Raw genomic sequence first — 24,085 nt, 5'->3', positions numbered from 1 at the left:
CCGTCCACTGCCCTGCCTTATCAGGTCGAGCTGCCCAGCTTTCTTTGCAATTCCAGAAGGAGAAGAGATTAGTATATTTAGGTTTGAAATCAAACAAATAATTGCACAGGCTTTTGCAAACAGATCAGGGTTGGAAGGTCAGAGTGCGGCTGGTAAATCTCAGCGCTGTTTGCTCTGACTAAATACTATTAGACCAAGGATAATCAATCGCTTTAATCAACAGAATTATTTATAACTCTTTAGAACAAATAGTCAACTCTGCGAGCTGCTGCCAAGGGATCGCAGGTAGAGTAACGATCCGCATACCTTTAATTCCCCTGCACTATCCGTGCATTTACTCCTTTGCATCACCGGATTTACGGCCGACGAAGATTTGCACTTGCAAGTATCCTGACCTCGCCTCTCTGAAGGCATCTTTCCTCCCTCGCAGTGGCTCACAAATTCACACGGTAGCTCCCTGCAGCTTAAATCAAAACCAGAGCAGCTCACGGTACTCGCTGCTCACGCCAAGGTGTCTTCCCTATGCTAGCTGCACCTCTCAGTGCAACATCCCCAACAGGGCAGGAGAACCAGCCAGCCAGACCTGAGGAGAGTCTACGGACGGTCAAAGCAAGGTTGCCTCCTTCGTGCCTGAGCGAGCCCCTTCTCCTGAACGCCTCAGGTCCTGCACCAGGAGCACCGGGCACCCGTCTGGGTGGCGACTCCACTAAAGCCACCCCATCGCCTGTGACGGGGCTGGTCCTGAGCCCCGGATGCCACCTGGGTGAGCCTCACCGATGAGCACCAGCAGCCCACAATCACAGCAAGCACCCCGCTCTCCTGTGCCATCCCCCAGGCCAAGAGATGCTGCACGAGCGCGACGCCCACTCCCGGCACATTAAACATTTCCACTGGCCAGGCCTGACGCAGGCCTGCTTGATACGGCAACAGATGATTCCCAGCAGCTACGAACGGGGGAATTTTTTAGCTGGCATGAAAGCCATGCAAAGGAACGTACTGTTGGCGCCCAAGGGTCAGCTTTGCATCGGCCTCCAGGCGGGGAGAGGGCGAGGAACAAGGCCACGTTTCCTCACGTGGCTGCTCCTTGATGCTCCTCAGAGAGCTGCCATCTTCTGGAGGTGACCTTCCCTCACTATCAGCCACAAGAGCAACCAAGGGCACAATAAATCCCCTCAGGTTAACACAGGAAGCATGAATCCGGCCCCACTTGCTCCGTGCCTCAGTTTCCCCATCTGTACAACGGGCGTAAGAGCACAGCAAGCGGACAGTAAAGCAACAAGCTGCTCTGCTCCTCCAGCGCTGGAGGCCAGAGAAGGCCCTCAGAGGAATCTGGGAACCAATAATCTGCAGCCCACGCTGCACCAAGCGCCTAAGAAACGCTGGTGCCAAACCAGCTCTGTTTCACAACATCCCATGAATTATTCTCTTTCTGGTATTACTATTTTTAAGCAGACGAGGAAACAAAGGCAAGGACCAAGGGGATTTTCCCAAGTGCAAAACGCCCTGACGCGAAGCCTCCTCGGTCCCTCTCCCGCGCCGCGTTTCAGACAGCAGCTCGGCGAGAAGCGCGAGTGCCCCCCGAAAGCCCGCGCGGAGGCGAGGCCGCGCTCGCCGGCTCCGGGGCTCCGCCACGCACCCTCCGGCTCGCCGCGCCCCCAGCGACGACCCCCCCCGCCGACGTCGGGCAGCGTGGGAAGGGTCTTAGCTCCCGTCCCCCCCCGCTCTTCAGCTCCGGCTATCTAGGAAACTTCCCACGGGCGAAGGACAAAACCGAAACCGCGGGAGGAGGAAGAGGAGGAGGAAGGTGGGAACGAGCTGGGGAAGGCAGCCAGGGCCGGGCTGAGCCGTCCCAGCAGCCTCCGTCATCCCGGCCGACCAGCCAAGGGCATCGCGCGCCGGGTCGTCCGGGATGGGGATTATGTCACCTATTGGCCTCAGCCCGGAGCGGCGGCGGAGCGGAGCGGCTGGGGGTGCTCGGAGGCGGCGGGGGGCTCGCAGCCCTCGCGTCCCGCGCGCGGCAGCCGGAAGCTATTAAGGAATTACAGGCTCTCTGGCCCCGAGCCTTCCCCAGCAGAAGCGCCTGGGAGCAGATGGTGAAAGGGGCTGATTGAATTCGGCTGCTCGGCCCAAGAGGAGCCGCGCACGGGGGAAAAAGGGGGGGGGGGGGTCGGCGGCAGCTTATTCGGGAGCCCGGAGGAAGCCCGGGAAGCTTCAGCAGGAGCTCGGCTGGATAGCGCGGGGCAAACGCCAGGCGGACCGTCCTCGGAGCGACGGTTTCCCCGAGACGCGTCGGCCGCCCGGAATCGGTCCCCGCGGGCGCAGAGAGGGCCGGGCCGGCTGCGCCCCGCCGATGAGTAACCCAAGGGCCGCGGGCAGCGCCTCCTTCCTCGCCCGGCGGAGGAGCCGCGCGCCCAATTAGTCAGCCGATTAGGCGGCGCGCTGAGCTGGACGGGCTGGCTGGCGCGCAGCTGCTCCAAGGCATGCTATCCTTCCCCTCTGCTTTTCTTCCCTCTCCCTCCCCCCCCCCAACCCTTTAATTAATTAATTAATTAATTATTTCTAAGCTATCCAGCGACCCGGCTCTAGCTTTCGGTTAGCCCGGGCGACCGGCAGCCAGCGAGCTCGCGAGGACGCCGGGGAAAGAGGGAGCCCGACGATGCCAAGCGGCTCGGACCGGCGCCCGGAGGGATGCTCCAACCCCGTTGTGCCCCCCCGGGAGCCACTTCGGCTGCTGGATCGTCCCCCCCCTCCCAAAATCCTCCATACAGCCGAAAGCGGTGGGGGGGGGGGGTGACACCCGGCTGGGTCGAAAAGCTTCGGAGTTGGCTTCGAACGCTTTGATTTTTTTTTTCTTTTTAAATAAAATAAAGGCACCAAACTTCACGTTTTGCACTCCACCTTTTTTTTTTTTTCTTAACTTTTCAGTGGAAAAAGCCAGAAGCGCTCTGCTTTGCAAAAGTTGCTCCTTACGATGCTTCAGGTTTCGGTAAACAATTTCTGAAACCTGAAAGGTGATTTTTTTTAAAAAAAAAAAAAAGAAAAGAAACACACAACCACTTGCTGCTTTTCAACTCGCAGAACATTGACCAAAACGAAGCGGTTTTGCACAAACACATGCACACACATACCGGGGGGGGGGGGGGGGGGGGGGAACGGCTTTCAAGTGGGTCGAAAAGCCACATTTTGATTATTGTGATAGATGGAGCTGACAGGAAGGAAAAAAATAATAATAATTGAAAGAAATAAAAAAGAAACCAACAACCTCCTAAGCGCTTCCCAGGGCCTGCTGCAGTTTCTGGGGCCCGGCGGCCGCAGGAGACCTCCCGGCGCGTCCCCCGGCCGCCAGCGTCGCTGCCTCCGCGCCGCGGGCACGGAGAGGTGAAGCGATTGGTGCGGACCCACGGCCGCTTCGGGCCCTCCTTTGCCGTCCCCGCGGCTCCCCGGACGTCTTGAGGCTGAGCACGGGATGCTGTCGGCGGCCACCGAGCAGTCCCCGCTGGCTCCTTTCCCCCCCACCAACCCCACCATCCATGGCTCCCCTTCCCCGGGACCCGGCGAAACCCAGCAGGAGGGGACACGCGACCCCACCAGCCCTTCGGAGAAAGCCTGGATCTACATCCAATATTTTAAGAGATTTTTTTTTTGGGGGGGGGGGGGGGGGGGGAGCGCGGCGGCGGCGGCGGGGGGAGTTGCTCAGCTTTTGACTCAGAGTCTGGCTTCGTTCATCAAACCCACATTCCCAACCGTGCCATCACCCTCCGGGAAAGCGCGACAACATCCATAGTCCATGTGGAGCCAATTTAAAATCCCCTCCACGTCCGAAAACGCGGTTCGTTCACCAACGAGCTACGAACGCCGAGCTGAGCTTGGCGAGCCGGCTTGCAGCTCCGCAGCCCTCCCAGCAACACGGCCTTCGCGGACCTCCGGGAGACCTTCAGGAAAGGTCTCCGGTGTCCTACAGGAGAGCGCCAACAAGCAGTTCCCCACGCAAACCCAGCCGGGACGCTGGGGCGGTGGAGAGGGATGAGCGAGCAGGGCTCAACCCACCACAGAGGCACCTGCTGCACTCCGAACAACAACGTTTTCCGGGCAGCAGGCGCCCGAGGTGGAGATCTCTGCCTCTTCCGGCGTCAGAGGAGACGTGACGCGGCCAGAGCCGGGGCTGAGCCGCGACGGCCGTTCCCGTCACGTTGCCCGCGGCCGTCCCCGCTCGAAATCACAGCCGCGGCCACGTCCGCGCGGGAGGTCTCCAGAGACCGGAGGTGACCGGGAGACCCCAGGCGTGACGGCAAGCGTTGGCCGCGAGCGGCTCGGGGCTGGGCTCACAGCCGGACGGAGCGCCAACACCCGGCCGGTCCCAGCCCGCCGCCGCCAGCCCAGGGCTCGCGCTGACCTCTGCTCTTAAGCTCTCTCTAGGGCCAGGCGTCAAATTTTCGCCGGTTGAGCAAGGGGAGGAGGGGAAAAAAAAAAAAAAAAAGGAAAAAAAGGAAAAAAAAAAAGAAAAAAGGTGCAGTTTCACCTCCCGGTTGAGAAAGAGGCGCGCGGCGGCCAAGCGCGCCGGGTTTGCTTCCTGCCCGGCGCTAAGCAAGCCCAAAGTCACTCCTCGCTCCGAGCCGCTCGGCGAGCGAACGGAAGAGCCCGGGTCGCTTCCGGACGCGAGCGGCCACGTAGCTGCGCCCTCGCCTACACGCGGCCAGCCTTGCAGAGACGGTCACGTTTCGGCAGGCGGACGGCGAGCGGTGGTACGGACCTCGGCTCAGCGTCGCCGGCCCGGCTCAACGCGAGGGGACCGACGGCAGCCCCGGACGCCGGCTTGCCGAGGGTCACCTTAGCGGGCGGCACAACCGGAGAGCTGCTGGGTCCGGAGCCATCTCACGCTTTTACGACCGCTAGCGGCAAAAGCGAACTCCACACGAAGCCAGCGCAGCCGTTTCAAGCTAAAATAAAGCCTCTTTAGGGACTCAAGCGGCCCCCCGAATTCCACTGCACCTGGGAAAAATGTAGGAGCTTGCAAGAGAATCAATAAATATTTATTGTTTAACCAGCAGTATTTTGACTGGAGATGTAAGCATGGCCTGATGCCAGGGAAACCAGAGCCTTCTTGGCCAGCACTGCAAACAAATTTTTTTCTGTATCTAGTTGGAAGATTATAAACTGCACAGTGAAGAGGGGGGAAAAAAAAACAACAAGAAAGGCAACACAAGGCAGTGAGCAGCTTAGTCACGGAAGAGGAACAAAAGAGCTGAGATGCATAACTATGTGGCGGGTAAAAGAAAAGGGATGCAGGCCCAGCTTTTGGCCGCGGGACAACCGCACAGTTTATATCAGCTGAAGATTTGTCCCACTGGCTCCTGCAGCGATGAGGCTTTACGCCGGATCAGAGCGTACATCCCGGGCTTCGGCAGAGCAAGGCCGATTCACACAAGCTGCAAACCGGCCCGTAACTCGCCACTGCAAACTTGGGAAGTCAGGGCTTGACCTAAGGCGGCACAGCCTTGCATCCGGAAGCAAGACCCCGGTTTCCTTGGGGACCCCCACACTCCACGGTGCAATGAGTAGGCAGTACCTGGCTCCAGGGGCGCTTCGCTGCTCAAGTCAAGCAGACCATCTCATCCTTCTTCCCAGAGCAAAGCTTGCAGCCTGTACGATGCCGGCTGCTCCATCCCTTGGACCCACTCCAGGGATAGCAACGGCACCTGCTTTCCTGAAGTCATGCAATTCGCTCACCTGCGGCAGTTCATGGGTCAACGCAAGTACCAGCTGGTGGTGCAAGAAGGAAAAGACCCTCTTTCCTGGTGTGGGACAAACGCACCTGGGTTTGTTCTTCTCTTCCCTTCCAAAAATCCTAGCTCATACCGCACAACTGAAAACAGCCATTGCGGATGACGGATCCACAAAGTGACATCACTGAGCAATTTTCAGACAAAAGGCTGGTCTTACTCACACCGACCTCTTCCCCAAGTGCCTGAGTCGTGCCTACTCTCATCAAAACAGTAACCGCTGGAGGACAGCAAGTCACCTTCGATTCTGCCTCCAGCATCACACTGGCATCTCGAGGTCTAACAGCAAGACTTGAATCACTGCAGATAAACGGGTGCTCACTTTGGCTGCCTGAGCCCGTCATAGCTTGCAAAGCCCAGAGGCTCTGGGCCGGGCCACCACCAGCAGAAGCAGGTGGAGCTCCGTGACCCAGAGCAGCCGTAGTCACAGCGGGTCGGCCCCGGGCACAGGCGGGCTGAGCCCTCCTGAGCCACCAGGGCAGCACGTGGGTCACTGCAAACTAAGGACAGATCTGCACCTTCTCCTCCCGCTCCGATTAAAGGCGCTCGCTTCTCGGCTCGCTCGCCCAGCCGGGGGGCTACCACCCGGGCCTTTAACTCCGCGCAGAAAGCGGCACCTTGGCGACGCGCGGCCCCTTCCCAAAACCCTGACGACAGCCACCGTTGCACCCTCACAGCAGCGCGCTCGAAAGCTGACTCCCTGCTAAGCCTCAGCCTGGCGCGGTCCCGCCGGCGAGCGCGCGCGCGCGCGTGCCCCGGCGACGTGCCGCCTGCCTGCCAGCGATCCGCTGTGGATTTGGGACGGCGGGATGCCATGCAACTTGCCCGCCGAGTCCCTTTGCAGAGCTCAAGCGCGGCGTTCCAGCACGAGAGCGCGACATCCCTTCGTTTTATAAGGCCTATCAAAGCATAGCACGCCGTAATTACATGGCAAATTAGAGGCCACGTCATGTAACTACGCTGTAATTACACAGCTGTTACATGGTTTGGGGAGTTTATGATGAAAACAAGGAGAAGGAACGGGGCCTTTGCTCCTTTTTCTTGGAAATACCCGTCTGCTCTCCGCACCCAAGTTAAAAAGACCCCAGTTAGTCAGCGTATCCCTGTAGGAGCACGTGGAAGAAGGACATACAGAGTAACAACAACCACCACCTCTAGCTAAGTTTGCATTTACCAGTTTGCATCGCTTGCCCTCTTCCCAGCGCTTTTCACAGCTTTGCCCCTTGAGCAGCCAGAAGCTGCCGCTAAAAAAAGGTGGAGTTCACGAAAACCAGGGGCAGGCAGCCCCCTCCCTCCCCGGGGAATGATCATTCCCCCATCCCAGGTGGATACCACAGTGATGGGCATTTTGTAAGTGGATAGAAAGGTAATTGCTCTTTTTCAGTTCAAATTCTCACCTCCTCCACAGGCAATCAGCATCAAAAATGCCACAGGAGCCCGAAGCCCTCAATTTATTAGATTCCCCCTCCTGTTGGTCGATGATTCATCCCTGCACACAAGTATCCACAACCACAGAAGGGCTCTCACCCTTCCTGTTAAGGTAGGAGCGAAAGCTTTCTCTCTGCGCTCAGAAAGAAGCCAGATGCAGCCTGGCCCGAAATCCACTGCCCTGAAACGGCTTCACCTTTCAGGACTGGCTCCCTTGCCCAAACTGCAAAAATTTCCAAGCAAATACTCCTGCGTTTTGCATGTGTACCGCCCGTACCCACGTGAAAACACAAGCCACCAAGACTAACCTCCTAAAAGCACTAGGGAAACTGAGTCACCTAGAAACAGCAGCTGGCACAGCTATAGGGAGCAGCCCGGAGTCCGACGGCTGTGCAAGGGTCACACAGGATCAGACCTACCTCTGCAGAAGAGGAGCTGATCCGAGTTACGGCGCAGTACTCCCGCGGCCCCAACCAGCTCAGAGAACAACCCCTTTCCCAGGGATGCTCTTGCTTCTGGTAGGGGCCCTACGCTCAGCCCTGACGCGTTGCCTTTCTGCACTGAAAGGTGAGACCCCAGCACGCGGCATTTATGATTCTGGGTGAGAGCCAGGATTCACTGCAAATCACCAGTGCTCTGGTGGTTCACCTGTTTTGGTTTGGTTTTTTTTAATTTTTCCTCCCCCCCTAGGAAGTGGGATGTGAAAGGAGAGAAAGAATAAATACTCCCAGGGCCCAAAGAGCAACCGGGAGCTATTTACTTGACTCCCCCAGAATGGGATGCTCCTACCGTGACCCTATGCTGCGTACGCGTACCAAAACCTGGGACTGAAGGTATGTTTGGAAACTTATGCTCCCTAGACGAGACAGAGGGAAGGATGCTGGGGAGACCTGGCAGCCCGACGTCGCCAGTCCAGTCTCAAAGCTCCTGGGCCCTCATTGCACGAGCTGTTCCTCTCTTCTCTGCCTCCCATGCCGAACTTGAAAATCCCATCCAAAGACTGTTTTGAGGACGCATCCAGACCCGTAAAGCACCTTGCCCGCTTCCCTGTAGCAAAGGGCAAAGAGACAAGCGACCTGGCTGTGGAAAGGGGAAGCCACATGATGCAGGCAGGTCCTACAGCCGAATACCGCGCTGCGCCCTGGCCGTTCACTTCCCCCGACCCTGCAGCAAGCACAGCAGGAGAAATCTTGCTTCAGCCCCGAACCCACGTTGTCCCAAGCCGTACACAGGGGCAAGGGCTCTGCCGGATAAAACTACACCCCTGGGACGCCTCCCACGCGCAGGCCAGGGGAAAGAGCGCGCCTGTCTCCCAGCTGGCCGTAGGATGCACGCGGGAAACACTGCAACGCAAGAGCCCTTCCGCCTCCCAGCAGCCGGCATTTCTACGCCGCGTCTACCCGGACCAATTCCTCTTTTCACGCCAGGCAGAAGCAAGGCCGGCCCCGGGGGCGCGCCGACGGCGGAGGGAAGCAGAGCGGGAGCGGATGCGAGGGGACGCGCGGAGCCCGGCATCGCTGCCTCCGCATCAGGACCTGCCTCCGCATCAGGACCTGCCTTTCGAGCCATTTTACGGTACCTTGTGGGAAGCCCCGGGGCAGCAAGTCAGCGGCTTCATTAGCAAGAAATGTAGTTATCTCTCAGCACTTCAGAGTGCCAATTACAGGCTGCCAGCTTCCAGCAAGGGCTGCGGAGCTGCTTTTAACCCTGACCACAGAGAACAAACAGATCCTTGCAGAACCCAAGGAAACAAATTGATTTGCAGAGGGCAGCATTTACCAGAGGCAACATTAAGTTCTTGTTAGGGTGGATTTTCAGGGTGGATTTTCACATTGTTTGAGGTTTTTACTTCAACGGATAAACTTTTGCCCGTTTGCAACAAAAACGCTGGCAAGCTAACTCCCACCAACCCACTGCTGAATCAGTCATACATCTGGAATCAAAGCCGACGTTATCATATACTGTCAGGCCATTACACTGAAAACCCACTCAAACACGACTTGCGTATCACAGGAGACGCCCACCACCGTGGTATCCTGGCTCCTGAACTGCTCACCTCACTCACACCTTCTGGTTGGCAACAGTGGGGGGATTTGACTTTGGAAGCTTCGCGTGACTTCACATCCCTTTCAGGTTATTTTTAAACCCTTTGGACACACTACAAATCCCATCTAACTTTTCCGCCTGGAAGCCGCCTGCACCCGTGGGTGGGAGCAGGCTTTTATTTCAGAAGAGAGCGGGCGATGTTACGGTGCAGCCAAAGCATCTCTGCAGTTTTACAGGGCATAAGGCACCGGGCACATTAAAGGTTTTGCACAATTGAAAACCTACGTGACACTCCTCCCTGCGTGAGGTTAACCCCGTGGATACTGTAAGGGCACCGCAAGCAAATCCAGCCCAGCGGCTGGAAGCAAGAAGATGCAACAGGTCAGGATTAGTAAGGAAGGATGGAATTGCCGACTTTCTTCTGGGCTCGTACGCAAACCTGACTAACCGTGGCCAAACCCGGCACCAGATGACTGCTTGCTGCCATGTAAATAAACGAGCAGCTGGACCCCGAGTGTCCTCAGCGAGGCTGCGACCCTCTTCAAAAAGAAGAAAAAAATGGGCACGTTCGGTGGCAGATTCAGCAAAGAGACCAAGGGATGGGTAAGCCCTAGCCACAGCCCTAAGCAGGCACAAGTAGGGAGGCACACTCAGGTCGCAGGGCATCCTAAGCGAGCATCTATACTGCCTCGCTCAACATTACATCCAGCCCAGCAAGAAAGCTTCAGCATTCTCTCAGAAAGTTACGGGGGAAATGAGGTTAAGCCAGCTAATTGACAACATTGACCTTTTTGGCTCGCAGTGTTAGTACAACCACCAAAACAGAAGCAACTGCAACTCAAGTCGATAGGGAGTCAGCTCTTTTTTTACCTTTCTGGTTTTGTTTTTCGACGCTCTTCCTGCCAAAGTTTAAACCTTGGGTCAACTCTAAAAATTGCTTGCTGACACAAGCTGCAAAAGAAGGGCTATCAGAGAGAGAAGCAAATGAGCTTAAGGCAGAGCAGGACGCAGAGTCCTGCCCTCACTTTAGGCGAAAGGCAATTACGTTATCCAGTGCTCCTGCCCGGGTGAGCTCTGCACCCCTAAACAACAAAGACGCCTCAGTAGCATGCCCTCAACCCGCACCAGGAGATGTTTAAAATTAAACAGATATTCTGGTCCGAATTGAGAAACAAACAAACCCCACATCCTCCCAACCCTGCCCCCAATGAACCAGGTGTTTCTCCCTATCGCGTTTACTTCCCAGGCGAGCAAAAAGACAGCAGTCACGACCTGAAGCACAGGATTAAGTCTCCAGTAAATGTTCTTTTAACCAAAGTCGCAGTAAATAGGTCCTTAACTCCGCTGGAGTCAGCGGGACGCTTTCCTTTAACCCGCATAGGTGCTTTTGAGAGTTATTCTCCGCATCCCTGTGCACCGTTAGGCATCGCGTTTCCAGCGCTGGCCCTTCAGAGCCCACACCTGAAAGTCGGGACCAGCTTAGCTGTCAGATGGACAGAGCACCCGCAGCTTCCTCCTGAAACAGCTAAAACCAAGTGCTCAGGCTACGTCTCTGCAGGCAGGGAGACGGACCCCGGGGAAGACGCTCGCCATCCACGCACTGGAACCGCTGCAGCCGTTTGGGGGCAGACCCCCCCCCCATCCCCGCTAACCCACGCGTGTGCTGACACGCTGGAGCTCCCCGCACACAAGCCGGTCCTCCGCAAGCTGCTCTCTGAGCTCCGAGCGCTACCCACCGCGCTGCTCCGGCCCCCCTCTTGCACTCCGGCACTCAGCTGTCATTTTATTTCCCACATGCAGCTTGAAATCCTATCAACAGGCAGGGGAACAGCCCCCCTTCGGGCTTTCCTAGAAACTCGGTAACTGGCAAAGTAGTGCACGACTGCAACTTTCTTTCTTTAATCCACTGCAATCTCACTGTGCAAAACCCAAGAACAACCCCCTTCAACTCAGCGGGAATTACCGCAGGGCGCGGGGAAGCAACGGGGCTGCACTGAACCCTCCCTCGTTCCTCCGGGCGAAAAAAGTTTTTCCCTGCAGGCCCCCCTGTGATGGAGGGACCATCCTCTGCCTCAGCAGGAGCTGGGCAGAAGCGAGTTTAGTGCTCGGGGTCAACAGGCAGCCGGACAACATTAGGATGCAAACAACAGCCCTTCTTATGGTAAAGGCTCAGCTATTAGCGTTAACCACAGACGGCAGGAGCTAAACTTATCGCTATCACAGCAAAGAAAAAAAAAAAGAAAAAAGAAAAAGAAAAAACACGCCTCGTTTCAGTAAAACATCTCCCGTGGTAACTTCAGCACCTTTCCTCCAGCAATTTCTCCAGCCCTTGAGCGGCCGAAAAAAAAAAAAAAAAAAAATCACAGCAGCAGCGGGCTTCTCTGGTTTAAACGCGGGTAAGTTCGTAGCGTGCCCAGGAGGTACCACTCCGGTTTTGTTTGCCGCACTGCTTGGGCCACCCCAAGGCAGGGAACACGCCCGGCGGAGAGGGGGACGGGGCAGCACGGGCGGCCCTGCAAGGAGCGCGGCTCGCGGACCCCGCGGCGCGCACCGCTGCCCGCCCGCGGCACTTGCCTCCGTCCCCGCTAAGCAGGCCAGAGGCACCGGGGCAGGGCGGCCGGGGTGCGCGACGGTTAGTTAAGAGCAGAGGGAAGGGGGGGGGGGAAGAAAAAAGTCTTCAAACTGCCCCCGAAAGCAAGTTTGCCTCCTGCCCCGGCCGCCCTAAGCCGCGACTTGCGAGGTCCGGCCGCTGCGCTCCGTTTTTCCTCTGCTTTTCCAAAGGGAAAAAACAACCAACCAAACAAAAAAGAAACACCCGAGCAAATAGTTGTCGTGCTCCCCCCCCCCCACACACACACCGCCTTGCAACACAGCTGGAAAAAGACGGGGCCGGGGTTGGGGGGGGGGGGGGAGAAGGGATTCAGGCGGCTTCTCCCCAGGACGGGGAGAGGGAAGCCCCCCCCCGAGGCGCTTACCGGGGGAGGGGAAGAGCTCGATGTCCACCTTCTCCGTCTTGATGATGGTCAGGGTGGGCTTGAGGTCCACCGCCGCCTTCATGGCTGCGGCCGGGCGCGGGGCGTCGGGGCCGGCTGGCTGCGCCCCGCCGTGCGCGGAGCGGGGCGCCCGGGCGCCTCCCTCCCTCCCTTCCTCCCTCCCTCCTCGCCGCCGCCGCCTTGCGCGCTCCCTCCTTCCGCGCTCGCTCCCTCGCTCCCTCCTCTCCGCCTTGCGCGCTCCTGCCTCTCGCCTCCTCTCCTCCTTCCGCGCTCCCTCGCTCCTGCCTCTCCTCCTCCTCCACCCCCCACTCCTCTCCCCTCCCCGCCTTCCGCGCTCCCTCCTCTCTTCCGCGCTCCCCCGCTCCGCCTCGCCCGGCCCCGCGCAGCGAGGGGAGGGACCCGGCTGCCCCCGCCCCGGGGCGGCCCCGGCCCCGGCCAGCGCCGAGCCGCGCAGCGCAGCAGCCCGCCGGCGCAGGCGGTTGCGCTTTGCGCCCCGCGCGGTTCCCACGCGGCCGCGCACGGCCGCTCCCGGCGGCGGCGCTCAGCCTCCGCGCCCGCGGCAGCCCCCTGCGGCTCACCGGCGCGCTCAGCCCCCTGCCAGCGCGCTGGGGAGTTTGGGCCGGCCGGGGCAGGGCTGCCCACTCGCGCGACCGGCAGCGCGGGTGGCTCAGGGTGTGCCCGGGCGTGGGGCGAGTGGCAGGCGGGCGGGAAAAAGGTTTGGGATGTGACTGGCTGAGAGGCGTTTGAAAGATGCGAGATCGGTATCGTGCCAGCGAGGCACGAACTTAACTGAACAGAAGAATATCGGTTTTCACATAAAATATGTTTTATTATATTTAGGTAGCAAAAAACTTGAGACCACAAACGGCAGAACAGAAAGGAGATTATGACTCACAGATGGCAATTTACCGGTACGAGTGTAAAAAAAAAAAAAAAAAAGTCATTAGCAACCAGCTTTTGTGGTTCTCGCTCAGAAAGTCTAACAGTCTCTGACACGCTGGCAGAGCCCGGGCTGTTCTGATCAAAGATGGACTCAAATGAACGTCCCAGCTGTAAGCGGAGGGAATACAGCAGCAGGGTGAGTCACCCTCCGCCGTTCAAGGTTGCCTGCTAACCGATAGGATGAAGCAGGGTCCCGCTTGCAGATATGGTAGAAACCCTCTAACCCTGCTTAAAGATCAGCTGCACATGCAAACTCTGCAGCTCAGAATTATTTCTAGCTTGCTTCAGTGGTGCTTTGCTCATTCGCCTAAAGCATATTTTTAGAAGAAATGTTCATGCAGCTAAAAGAAGCTGTGGAGTTCAGGGGCTAGAAATGAAGAGTCTGATTCTCACACGAAAGGCCAGTTGTACAAAGTCTGATAGCTCAAGACGCAGACAGGAGGAAGTTCGAAAGCTGTCAAAGCAGGGTCGGCAGTTAGCTCCAACCGAAAGTTTGTCTTTCAGGTGTCTCACCCATTTATATGCAATTGTGTTTCCCATTTGCCATCCTTTTGCAAGTTCAGGACCACACTCCTGTGGAAAACCTGGTCCTCCAGCAAAAGAGTAGGATGCATGATTGACTGCGTGATTGACCAAAGGGAAGCCTCTCGACCTCTCTCCACCTTTAGTGCTCCACTAATTCCCGTGTGCATCGAAAAGCACGCTGAGCTGCGCTCAGTGTGAAAGGCAGGGCACAAGGGCTACACATCCTTGTTTAAAACCTAGCGTATGAACCAACCTGGAAATCTGAAAGTGAAAAGAAAGAATGGTTGTAAGGAGAAAACTCGGTTCCCGTTGCCTCTCCCTGTACAAGGTAACGGGCTTGCACCTGTCCTTCAGTTTTGTTTCTTCCCCTCTTTGCAATCAAGTGCGTGATGGGCAGCAGTGACTGAAAGAAGGGACTCTAGAGAGAGGTTTTCGCAGAACATTTCCAGGTCAAAATCAAAAGCGGATTCAGAAGAAACAGCTGCCTTTCTGCGCGGTTCCTTCCAGAGGCGGCTCGGGAAGAGAAACGCGATGCAGCTATCCCAGCCTGACAATCTTTCCCTTCCTACGCTCCGCTTGGAGGGCTGCAAACTCCGGGTCTCCGCGCGGGCGAGCGTCCACGCTGCGATCGGGGGCGTCCGCGGGAGAGTGTGTGCGTGCGTGCGCGCGCTGCGGCAGGGGGGGACCCGTCGCACAGCTGGCTGCAGACTTTTGGCTGCGAGGCTGAAGCCGTCAGAACGCACCTGCGGTCCCAACCGTATTGAAATGACCCGACCGTTCCCCCGACGCGGCGCTGCTCGATAATCCGCCCCGCTCAGAACGAGCGCTGCCTCCTGCAGCAAACCACAAGCCCGAGGCTGAAAGAGCAGACGAGGCACGCACCGAGGCCGCGACGTCTTGCCCGAGCGGGCGCTGACGGGGCCGAGCTGGTGACCTCTCGCAGGAGAACGTTCTCGCGAGCGGAGATGGTCCAGGCTGGAGCAGAGGAGCAGCCGGCGGGACCCGGAGACCGTCAGTGAGGGACAGGACTAGAAAGCGACACCAGAGGAGGCTTTGCCTTTGCTCTCGTGGGCCGATGCACTTGGCTTGGACTCTCCTGCTAGTGTTACAGTCTTAAGGACTGGCTAAAGTCCAGTGCACCTGTAATGAGGCTCCTTCTCTTCTGGACTAGTGCAAAGACTCTAATAAAGATGTTTCTAGCAGCTTGCATGTTTTTTATTAGGAAAGAGCTACACACTCTTGGCATCCCAGCTCAGTCCTGTTCCTGCAAAGCTGATGACATTAAGTCACAGCTTGGTGCAGCGTGGCTGCGGCGAGGCTTCGGGCTCCTCCGTTCTTCCCATGCCCCCCTCGGCCCCCCTAAACTTCTGTTTCAGCTTGCTCATGCAGCCCCTTCCTGCAGGAAAACTAGACGCGCTTCCAAAAGTAGCATTGAGGCAAACCCCGCAAAGTGGAGGAAGGGAGGGGGGAAAGGACTGAGAGCCTGCAGGCAGAAAGTTCCTCCCAGGACAGCTGAATCTCTGCTTCAAACTGCCCTCAGTGCTAGCTGCTGCCTTAATTTGTGTTCGCTTCAGAGCCTGCAACATGAAAGCCCTGGCGCTGAACTCCAGCTGAGCCGCTCAATGGCTCAGTGTTCGCAGAAGGCATGGAAGGAATCCATTGATTAGTTTCTTCAGCTGGGATGTGACCATTTGGAGTCCAAGACCTGCCAAACATGAGTTCGCCTCAGCAACTGGTTCCTATTTGCCGCTCACAGTCTTTAGAAAAAAAAAATCTTTCCTCTCGAACATCCAAGTCTCACCCTCCTTTTTCCATTCCCTCGCTCCCTCTGCCATTATTCAACGTTAATATCTCGTAAGGCTCTCCCCTGTGGTGGGAGGATGCCGAGTTGCGGAGAACGGCCCTCCTGCCATTAATATAGTCAAAAGATTGGGCTGCTGATGGGAGATAACCATCTGCCCTCCCTCCACAATGCAGCCTGACTGTTTTCCGACAGTTTGGAACAAAGAAAGGACAGGCAATAATGCCACATTGTTCCCAGGGCCGCTGCCTAACCCTGGGTTTGGTTTAAACGAGGAAGAAGAATTATTAATGTCCCATTGAGGAAAGGTAGGCAGAGACCGGAGCCCTCGCCGTGATTTCTGAGCTCTCTGCGTCGCCAGCGCTGCTTTTCTGTGCCCTCTCTGCTCGCTGGGGCCGGCCCTTTCAGTGCGCCGGGGCCAAGCGCAGACCCGGGACAGCCCTTTTGCGAGCTGGCAGCCGCTGGCTCTCCTCCAGATGTTATATAGCTGTCGCAGCTCCTCCTCGCCCTCCAGTCCCCCTCCTTTCCATGCAGACGTAAGAGCAGTCTCAGAATCAGGTATTGCTGGTAGGCCGAAGACAGCCCTTGCCTAGCGCCGCTGCCACCAAAACGCGGCCACCTCTCGGGGTGAAACACAACGGCGACGTAATAACGCGGAGCGACACCACCCAGCTGCTATGGGCAGGAAATGAAGAACACCATAGCCAATTAAAACTGCAGGGGGATATTTATGGCAGAACGTAATTAGCCAAATTGGAGCCTTCCCCAAAACCGCCATGGGATTTTTTAATGACCGCGAGTGGCCAAGGGCTTCAGTTTGATGTTTTGTCAAGTAAACAATATCCAGAGGGCATGAGACAAAAATCAGGAGCAAAGGGGAAAGAAAAGCGTCGTGCAATTCCAGGGAGAAACGGAGACATGAAAGGATTTATCGTAAGGGGGGTCATTGTTGGAAAGAGCAGCAGCCACCGCTCCAAGAAAGGAAAGAGCAGGGAGGTGGCTCTGGGTGTGGAGGTGGCCGGCTGCAATGAGAGGAAAGAGCAAGCAGCTGCCATGACCGTTCCCCAGGGAGATACCTTTCCTGGAATTTAAAATTATATGAGAAATTCTTTCAAGCGCCGTAATAGCTGGGAAGTAGTGGAGGGAGCTGTTTTACGCTGGTCAGAGGAGGCTAGGTTACTAACCCTGCTGACTACAGCCTCCCCTTTCTGGATAAGGGGCAGGCATGCAAATAGAGCCCATTAGACAGCACGGCCTGAGGGTGCCCCCGTTTTGTCCGCGGGGAAGGCACTCTGTTCCCAGAGCTTTGATACGGGCTGCTCTCAGGTCTAAGGGCTCGTGGCCAGGAGCTGGTGACCATCATGAAAGCGGTGGCCTCTCCATCACCCAGATTGCTGTGGCCTCCGGGACGCCCTTCCTGCGGCAGGGGACTCGGGCCGGAGTCACGGAGGGTCCCCCGTCTGCCGCGCTGTCTGCCTTCGGAGCGAGCCTCTTCTGTTCACGCCGCGGAGCCGCAGACTGCGGGCCCCAGTTCAGCCCCGAGCAGCCAAGGCAGCGCTGCCACAATAAAGTCCTCTGATTGCCCTCCAGGCGAGAGCAGAGGAAGCCGCCTCCGAGCCTCCGAGCCTCCTGCTCTCATTAGCTTCCCAGCAGAGATGGCTCACAAAAGCATCTTTGTGGCCAGCTAGGCGTTAGGAAATCCAGCGCACGCAGATCACCGCGTGGCTGTGACGGAGTGACAGCTCCGCTCGGCACGCCGTGGGGACCTCAATCAGCAGCCTCCCAAGCCACTTCAGCATCTTCAAGCGTCTCCGGCGATTGGTTTCCCAGGGATCCCCTGCTGATTCCTAACCTGATTAGCTAATCTGGGCTCGAGCAATGTAATTCTGCCTTGAATTTCGTTGGCGGGGGGTGCTGTCACTCACTCGTTACCCTGCTGGAAGAACTGCCTGGATGGAAAATGTTTGTAAGCTGTTCTGCGGCACTGTTTGCTCTCAGTACATTTTCCCTCTCCTCCTCGAGTAACAGCACTGAATTCTTGGTAAACACAACCAGAGGACTTCTGCTATTTAACTCTCGACATTCAGAATTACTCGGCGCGCACGCGGCCACTTCTCCTCCCGCGGGACCGGTACACAGCAAACCTTATCTGTCGGACCTCTCCCCTTTGGCCAGGTCTATCGGGCAGCCTCCCTCACAACAGAAACAAACAGAGTCAGCTCAGACCTGAGCAACGCATCTCGGCTTGTGTCTTCACCCTCGGCATTCACCGATCTCTGGTGACAGAGGTTACTGAACTGGTTTACGATGACCCTGAGATCCCCTCCCCTGGAAACAGGTGAGGGATCACGAAGGAGAGTCTGTGTTATTCACAGCCTCTTCCTTCATCCCACCCTGCAGGTCTCTTCTTCCCCGGGAAAAAGTGTGTGTGTGTGTGGGGGGGGGGGGGGGTTATAGTCTCAAATATAGCAACGCTACCACGTGCAATGGGATCATGGCTAGTTCCCCGATAAAGCAGATCTCCTCGACAGCTAGGTGCTATTCAACAGCCCTTCCCTACTTTTTCAATCCTGAAAAACGAAAAATCACGTCAAGAGGTACCCTCTAACAGCCACACTTCATTTTTCTGAAGGCGCCGGGAACCAGACAAGCACCTTCCAGGGAAGCTGAATCCAATGTCCATCTCTAGTACGCAAATTCACAGCCTAAGAAATGGCAGCCAGCAGAAAAGCACTGCTGCACACAGCCAGTTGGAAGTGGTCAGCGCAGGGAAACGAAACGCTTGGGCGCAATGGCCCCAAGGTTAGCTCCGTGGCTAGGACAGAGAGGCTCAAGAGATGGAAGTTTAATTCCGGGTCAATATTTCCACAGGGCCTCTTACAAACCTCTGTGCAACAATCCTACATCTGTAACGGAATGACATTTTCTTGCTTCACCAGAGGGTCAGGAGCGTCAGCTCAGCGGTCCCTAAGGAAAAGCCTGGCCTACAAGCAACGGGGACCTGTGGGTGTCCAGCTGGAGGGAGACTTTGAGGGGACAGCTCAGAAAAGAGGGAACTGGGATTCCCATCACTCATCACGCAGCACCCGGGCAAACACGGACACCCTGTCCACGATGGCCAAGACCCCTCCGGCCTGAGGTACCCCCCAGCCACGCAGATCACGAGAGACAACCTGTAATTCGGAGAAGGGCGCCGTTAGCCCATGTACACCATGCCCAGAGCAGGCCAACGGCGTAGCGCGAGGACTGCAGGATGGGGGCCGCCCTGCCAACGAAAGCCCTAAAACCGCCGGCCCCGGATACGCTCCGCTGGCAGGGACGCTCCTTCGGCACGCTCGCACCACCCGTACGAAGAAGGATTCGTCTATGCATGCGTTTCAAAGAGAAAAACCCTCGCCCGGCGCTGGAAACCTCCTCACTTCCAATTGTCTCCACTTGGCAGCCTTGCCTGATAGTGAATAAACGACAGAGAAATATTCCGCTCTACACGTGTTTGGGTTTTTCGGGGTGGTTTTCTTGGACAGCGATCCTGGCTCTCCAACAATACCCGTCTTGTTCAGCCCTGCACTACAGAGCAGGCTTGAATAGATCTGTCTAAAATTATAAGCGGGCAGCCCCTGGGCTCCAAGAGATCACAGGCCACATGCTGAGGCTGAACAAAGCCTCTGCTATTTCCTAACAATTAGCCCAGCTAAAAGGACATCTATCTCCTTCTATTAGAGCCACCACGTGCCTCCCAGTCAGTCCATTGTAAAGCTAATTAAATAACACGCCTCTCTCCCCATGAGGGTCTCCTGATTAGTTTGCCTCAGTCCTAAATCCTTGCTGGTGTAAATGGCCAAGAGACAGCTGGTCGGTAGGGGCCTCCGACTCCAGTGGAAATATCGTCACCCATTATATAGCTATCATCATCACCAGTTATTTCTTCTTTTTTTTTTTTTTTAATTATCTTCTGAAAGCTGTTGAATGGAGATCTAGAGATACAAGGGGTTCAGCACACAAACTGCTTTGCTTCCCCGTCCACTTCCCGACCGCCTACAGCAAGAGTTGTGAAAATAGCTGCCTTTTTTTTTTTTTTTTGCTTTGCTAGTAGTCAGAAGAAAAGAGTATATGTAAATATTTTTTCTAAATGTGTTCCGGGTTGATGCAAACCAGGCTTTTTTCACACTCTTCTCAGTGGGCTAAAACAGCGAAAAGAAAATAAAAACAATGAGAATCGTGTGTCATTCAACCTGAGCTAAAACTTTCCATTTTCCCACTTTTCAAATGGAAGGAAATTTCAAAACGGAAAAAAAAAAAAAAAGTCCATTAAACATAATCCTTTAACAAACCCACTTTTCACCCAGTTTGCTCAGTTTTTCAAGGAAGTTTTGGGTGGGAGGGGTGGCCCTTGGAGGCAGACGCGCTAAAACGAACCTGCAGTTTTAGCTGGGACGCCTACCTCATGTTCTAGCACCAAAAGTGAGATGAAACAAAATACGCCTCTCTGCATTTTAACGTGGTACTTGAAGGTTCCTTCCAAGTCGAAAATTATTTCTGGCAAGTCAAGAAAATTCATTCAGATGATGGACCAAACACCGGGGGAGCTGGGTGAAACGGCCGGAGCGATGTTCTGGTGAGGCCGGGGGCATGCCCCAGTGCGACCCGCCGTCTCTCCCCGGAGGGGGTCGATGCGGATGCTTTGCTAAGCCCAACCTGCACCTGCTCCAGCCAAAAGAAGCGAGTGGCTTTGCTCTCCATCAACCCATCGCGACTCTCCGGGGCGAGTTACGTTTGTACGCGAGCCAAAGCCTGGCCACCGCGGTAAGCGAACGGCCTCGCACAACAGCGCAAGCCTGCTAAATCACTCCAGATGTTCAACACCTTTCCCCCACCACATCTCACACGCTCCCCAGACCCGGAAGAAATACAGTTTCCTTCTGCCAAGTCTACAGTCAGTAATAGTTGCGAATATCCCTTTTGCCCCCTTTAAATCATTATTTTCCACCCTTGGCCATTTAAATCATTATTTTCACACAAAGAGAGCATGGCTGGAAACCTGGAAGGTGGGTCAACAGACTAACGAGCTGATTTCCTGTGGACCTGCCGTTCCAGCCCTGAAACAGCTGGACCTGCCGCTACAGCCAGTGCTCCTTCCACCCAGGGAAAGCAGGAAGACCCCAGTCCTCGGCTCTCATCGTGGGGAGACCACGGAAGGAAGGACCCGGAGGAGGAGGCAGAGCTTGGTTATGTGCTGATGGGAACAGGGGGAAGCGGACCTGAAGCTTGCTCCTGTTTTGCAAACCCATGAGTCTCCCTCGCTGCTCACAGCCATCCTGGGCAGCAGCTGCAGTTGGAGCCTGGGTGGGAAAATGCTGCGAAGCTTTAGAAATGCGTCGGAGCTTGCCAGGAAATACATTAATTAGTGTGCATGTATGCCTGTGCATAGGGCTTTATAGTAAAAGCACAAGGAATAAGTCGCTGCCCATCGCTATTGACATCGTACGTCCTCTAGGCTCAGGCAACGCAGACTTTTACATCAAATTATAGGGGAGTATCGACCAGGGCCAGGTAAAAATATCATTAACAGATGCCACATGACTTGCCCGAAGGCCTACAAGGGGCTAGTACAAGAGTCGAGCCCACATCACAGTTTGAATATAACCAAAGAGCTCAGCTCCTTGACCGCTTTCAGACCCAAACAGCCAGGTCTGGCTGCTTCATTCATCTCAACGGACAAAAAAAGGCAAGAGCCAAAAAAAAAAGATGTCTTGTATTAGCTGACTGCCCCCCCTCACCCAGCTAGTGCCCTTTATCCCGAAGCGATGGGAATGGCTCCACAAGCCACTTGATTAATAAGAGCCCAGGGGGGAAAAATCGTTTATATAACCTCCTCTTCTCTAAACTTCCTAAGTGCTTTAGAAAGTGGCTGCCCTGGAAACCCAAACTGGAAACGAAAAATATTATCTCTTCCATTTATAAACATCTCCAGTGCTAATGAAGTGAGGAGCAGCAGCGACGGGGAGGGGAGCGTCGAGATGCACTTGGCAGGCGTGGGAGAGCCCTGATAAAACCGCTTGGTTTCAGGTGGGCGTGGAGCGGAAAGTCCTCCCGCCGTGACACCCTGCCACCCTACCTCGCTCCCTAAAGCGCTGGAAGGCCACGGGGCAGGGATTTCAGGACAGACCGATCGTTATGGAAGTAACCGAGAGACGGACGGGCTGCCTGACTAGGTGCAAAAGCAGCGGGAGGGAAGGTAGGACAAGAAGCGTCAAGACAAGAGCGGATTTACCAAAGCTTAAAAATCGGCTCCCTTTGCGTGAAGCTTTAGCTCAAATGAAGCGTCACGTCCCGACAGTTGGAAAACAGGGAGTGAATATCGCTACTTACTATCCATGCGTGCTCATGGCACAAATTGCACAGAGCAGGGCTCCTCGTGGTGCCGGCAGGTCACAGGGAGCTGCTCAGCTCTTTCTAGGGGAGCGTCTGTCTGCTTAAACTGACCTGGTCTAAATAACCACAAAGAGTGACCCAGATTAAACCCGGGGCTTCAACTGCTCTCTGCCTTGCAGCCGCCTAGGTACACGTCTGAATTTCACAGATATTGTTCTGCAGATTGTTCCAATGTATTTCTCCCTTTTCTTCTCACGTTGGCACTTCCCACGGAGATTTGCTTTCGCATCAGCATAGCCCACACCAGAAAATGCTGAGTTTTGGCTGGAAATGTTTGGATTTTGTTTTGACAAAATACTGGTTTCTGCAGAGCGATCAGTCACTTTTGGCAGCATCAAAAAAAAAAAAAAAAAAGCCAAAGAGCAGCATTTTGTCAAAAACGGGGACCAAGCTGACGGCCAGCCTGGAGCTCAGCACCAAGTGCAAAGCAAGGCAGGCTACCGCGCTGCCTCGTTACCTTGTCGTTATGATTACCGTACAGCACGGGAAACTGTTACTACTTGCACGTAGTAGCCGTTAGCCTGGACAGAAAGACAACAAAAGCTGCCAGACAAAGGAAGCATCTGGTCTCAGAGGGTTAGCTCGTAACTAGATGCAAAGCAGGGAAAGAGGAGGCTCAATTATCTCCAGAGACGTTTCACAGCGGGTAGAGATACCCCCAGGTTGCAGCACGGGGAAGAGCTGGTCCAGGGCTAAGATGCCAGGTTGATTTCCATCACTCCCTTCCGTAATTATTCAGCCTCCTGAGGTTGAAAGCTCCCGAGTGCAGGCTCTTCTGCGAGACGTCTGGAACGGACCAAGTCAGAAATTTTCCATGAACGGTCTCCCTTGGGGCGTTTCATCCTTTTTTTTCCTATTCCACCTCAACGCTGACATAAGTCTGGCAAGAGCGAGTGCCCTCTGGCCCCCTTGAACTTAGGATGTGGAGAGCGAATCATGAAAAGCATTATCTCAATTCCTGGCCCCAGATAAACAGTTGCTGATTTAGGGAGAAGTCGTCGGGGTCAGTTCTTCTTCAGATCAAACCTCCCCTTCGAGGGAGCAGTTTATTTTGCCGCTTTCCACTTGCACTGCCGAAAACAGGAATACCGCCGAGAGTTTCGGCTGTGCTGCGCCCCGCCGCGCACGCAGCGTGTGCCATGTCAGCGGGCTCGCTTCCCTTTCCGGGAAGGGAAGTCCTGCCGTGAACTCCTGATTTTATATTATCTCGCCTGTCGGGGCGCGCGGGCCCGCTGCCCCGCGCTGGCCCCTCACGTGCCACCTCCAGCCTGCATCCCGAGCTTTTCCCGCACCCCACGCGAGTCATTCGCAGGCCAACGAATCTCCCGCTGCAGCTCTCCCGTGGCTCCTCGGCTTGCTCTCGGATAGGGAAACCATCTTCCCGACGTACACGCGCGAGCTCATTAGCCCAGCCGGCTGCCAGAGCGGCAGCCTCCCTTCCCGTGACCCAGCTGCAAAGAGAGCAACTGTATTTAATCCATTGTGAAATCGCCAACAATTGACCCGCTGCAATTTTTCAAAGCCTATTGATACAAAACCCCACAGGGGAAGGCCCGTCCGGTGGGCTGTGTAAACGTGAGCACGTGTTGAGCGGACTATACTTAGCTTCAAGGGAACAGCCACGCTAGCGGCTGGGTATCGCTTAAGATTTCTCTCTCTTTTTTTCTAAATATTGAGCTCTTGTAAAAACCCTGTTCTCCGGAGACTTCCAGCCACTAGGCTGACCTCAATGAATTAAGCATTGCAATAAAATGTGTAATGAATTAATCATCTGCATCTTCAACGTGAGAAACTGCTACTCAGTGGCTCAGGGACAGCCTTTTGAACGATTTAGGCATCTAACTGCAATGGAAATCAATGGGGTTTAGGGGCCTAAAGACTTTCTGCTGAAGTAGCTTTAAGTGATGTAGCCAAGGTCTTTCAAATCCCAGCTGTTAGACCCCGTAATCTCAGCCAGGTCGCCTAAATCCTCTGTTCTTATCCCTGAGAATCCTTCCTCCGTAAAAAGATCACAGATGCTGGAGAACACCTTCCCGGCCCGAGAGCTCAGGTGCACGAAGCTGCCCCGCGCTCCGGCAAGGAAGGAGGATGTGGCATAATAGCGACCAAGAGCTCTAGGGCCCTTCCAAATCCGATGG

The 24,085-nt window shown here is 55.6% G+C and overlaps 1 protein-coding gene and 1 long non-coding RNA gene across 11 annotated transcripts in view; one reads left to right on the top strand and one right to left on the bottom strand.

The window, feature by feature from the left end:
- ETS1 (ETS proto-oncogene 1, transcription factor) overlaps positions 1-24,085 on the bottom strand; it is a 77,434-nt gene that overhangs the window by 35,637 nt on the left and 17,712 nt on the right. Inside the window, exon 1 of one of the 10 annotated variants that reach the window (XM_068916574.1) lies at positions 12,230-12,413. The exons of 8 other annotated variants lie outside the window; for them this stretch is intronic. In XM_068916574.1, coding sequence (XP_068772675.1) covers positions 12,230-12,311 — 82 coding nt within the window. In that variant the 5' untranslated portion in view covers positions 12,312-12,413. Of the gene's footprint in view, positions 1-10,715; positions 10,852-12,229; positions 12,414-24,085 lie in introns of those variants that run through there. One more of the 10 variants, XM_068916575.1, reaches the window with a different exon arrangement.
- LOC138061888 (uncharacterized) lies at positions 11,510-22,430 on the top strand. Its single transcript, XR_011135886.1, has 2 exons — positions 11,510-11,650; positions 13,088-22,430. It is a non-coding gene; the product is annotated as an uncharacterized lncRNA (long non-coding RNA).

Source organism: Struthio camelus, chromosome 22 (genome assembly GCF_040807025.1).
Source record: "Struthio camelus isolate bStrCam1 chromosome 22, bStrCam1.hap1, whole genome shotgun sequence".
In the NCBI taxonomy this organism is placed as follows: domain Eukaryota; kingdom Metazoa; phylum Chordata; class Aves; order Struthioniformes; family Struthionidae; genus Struthio; species Struthio camelus.
Note: the sequence above shows the minus strand (reverse complement) of the source record. Positions and strands in the feature narration are given on the sequence as shown.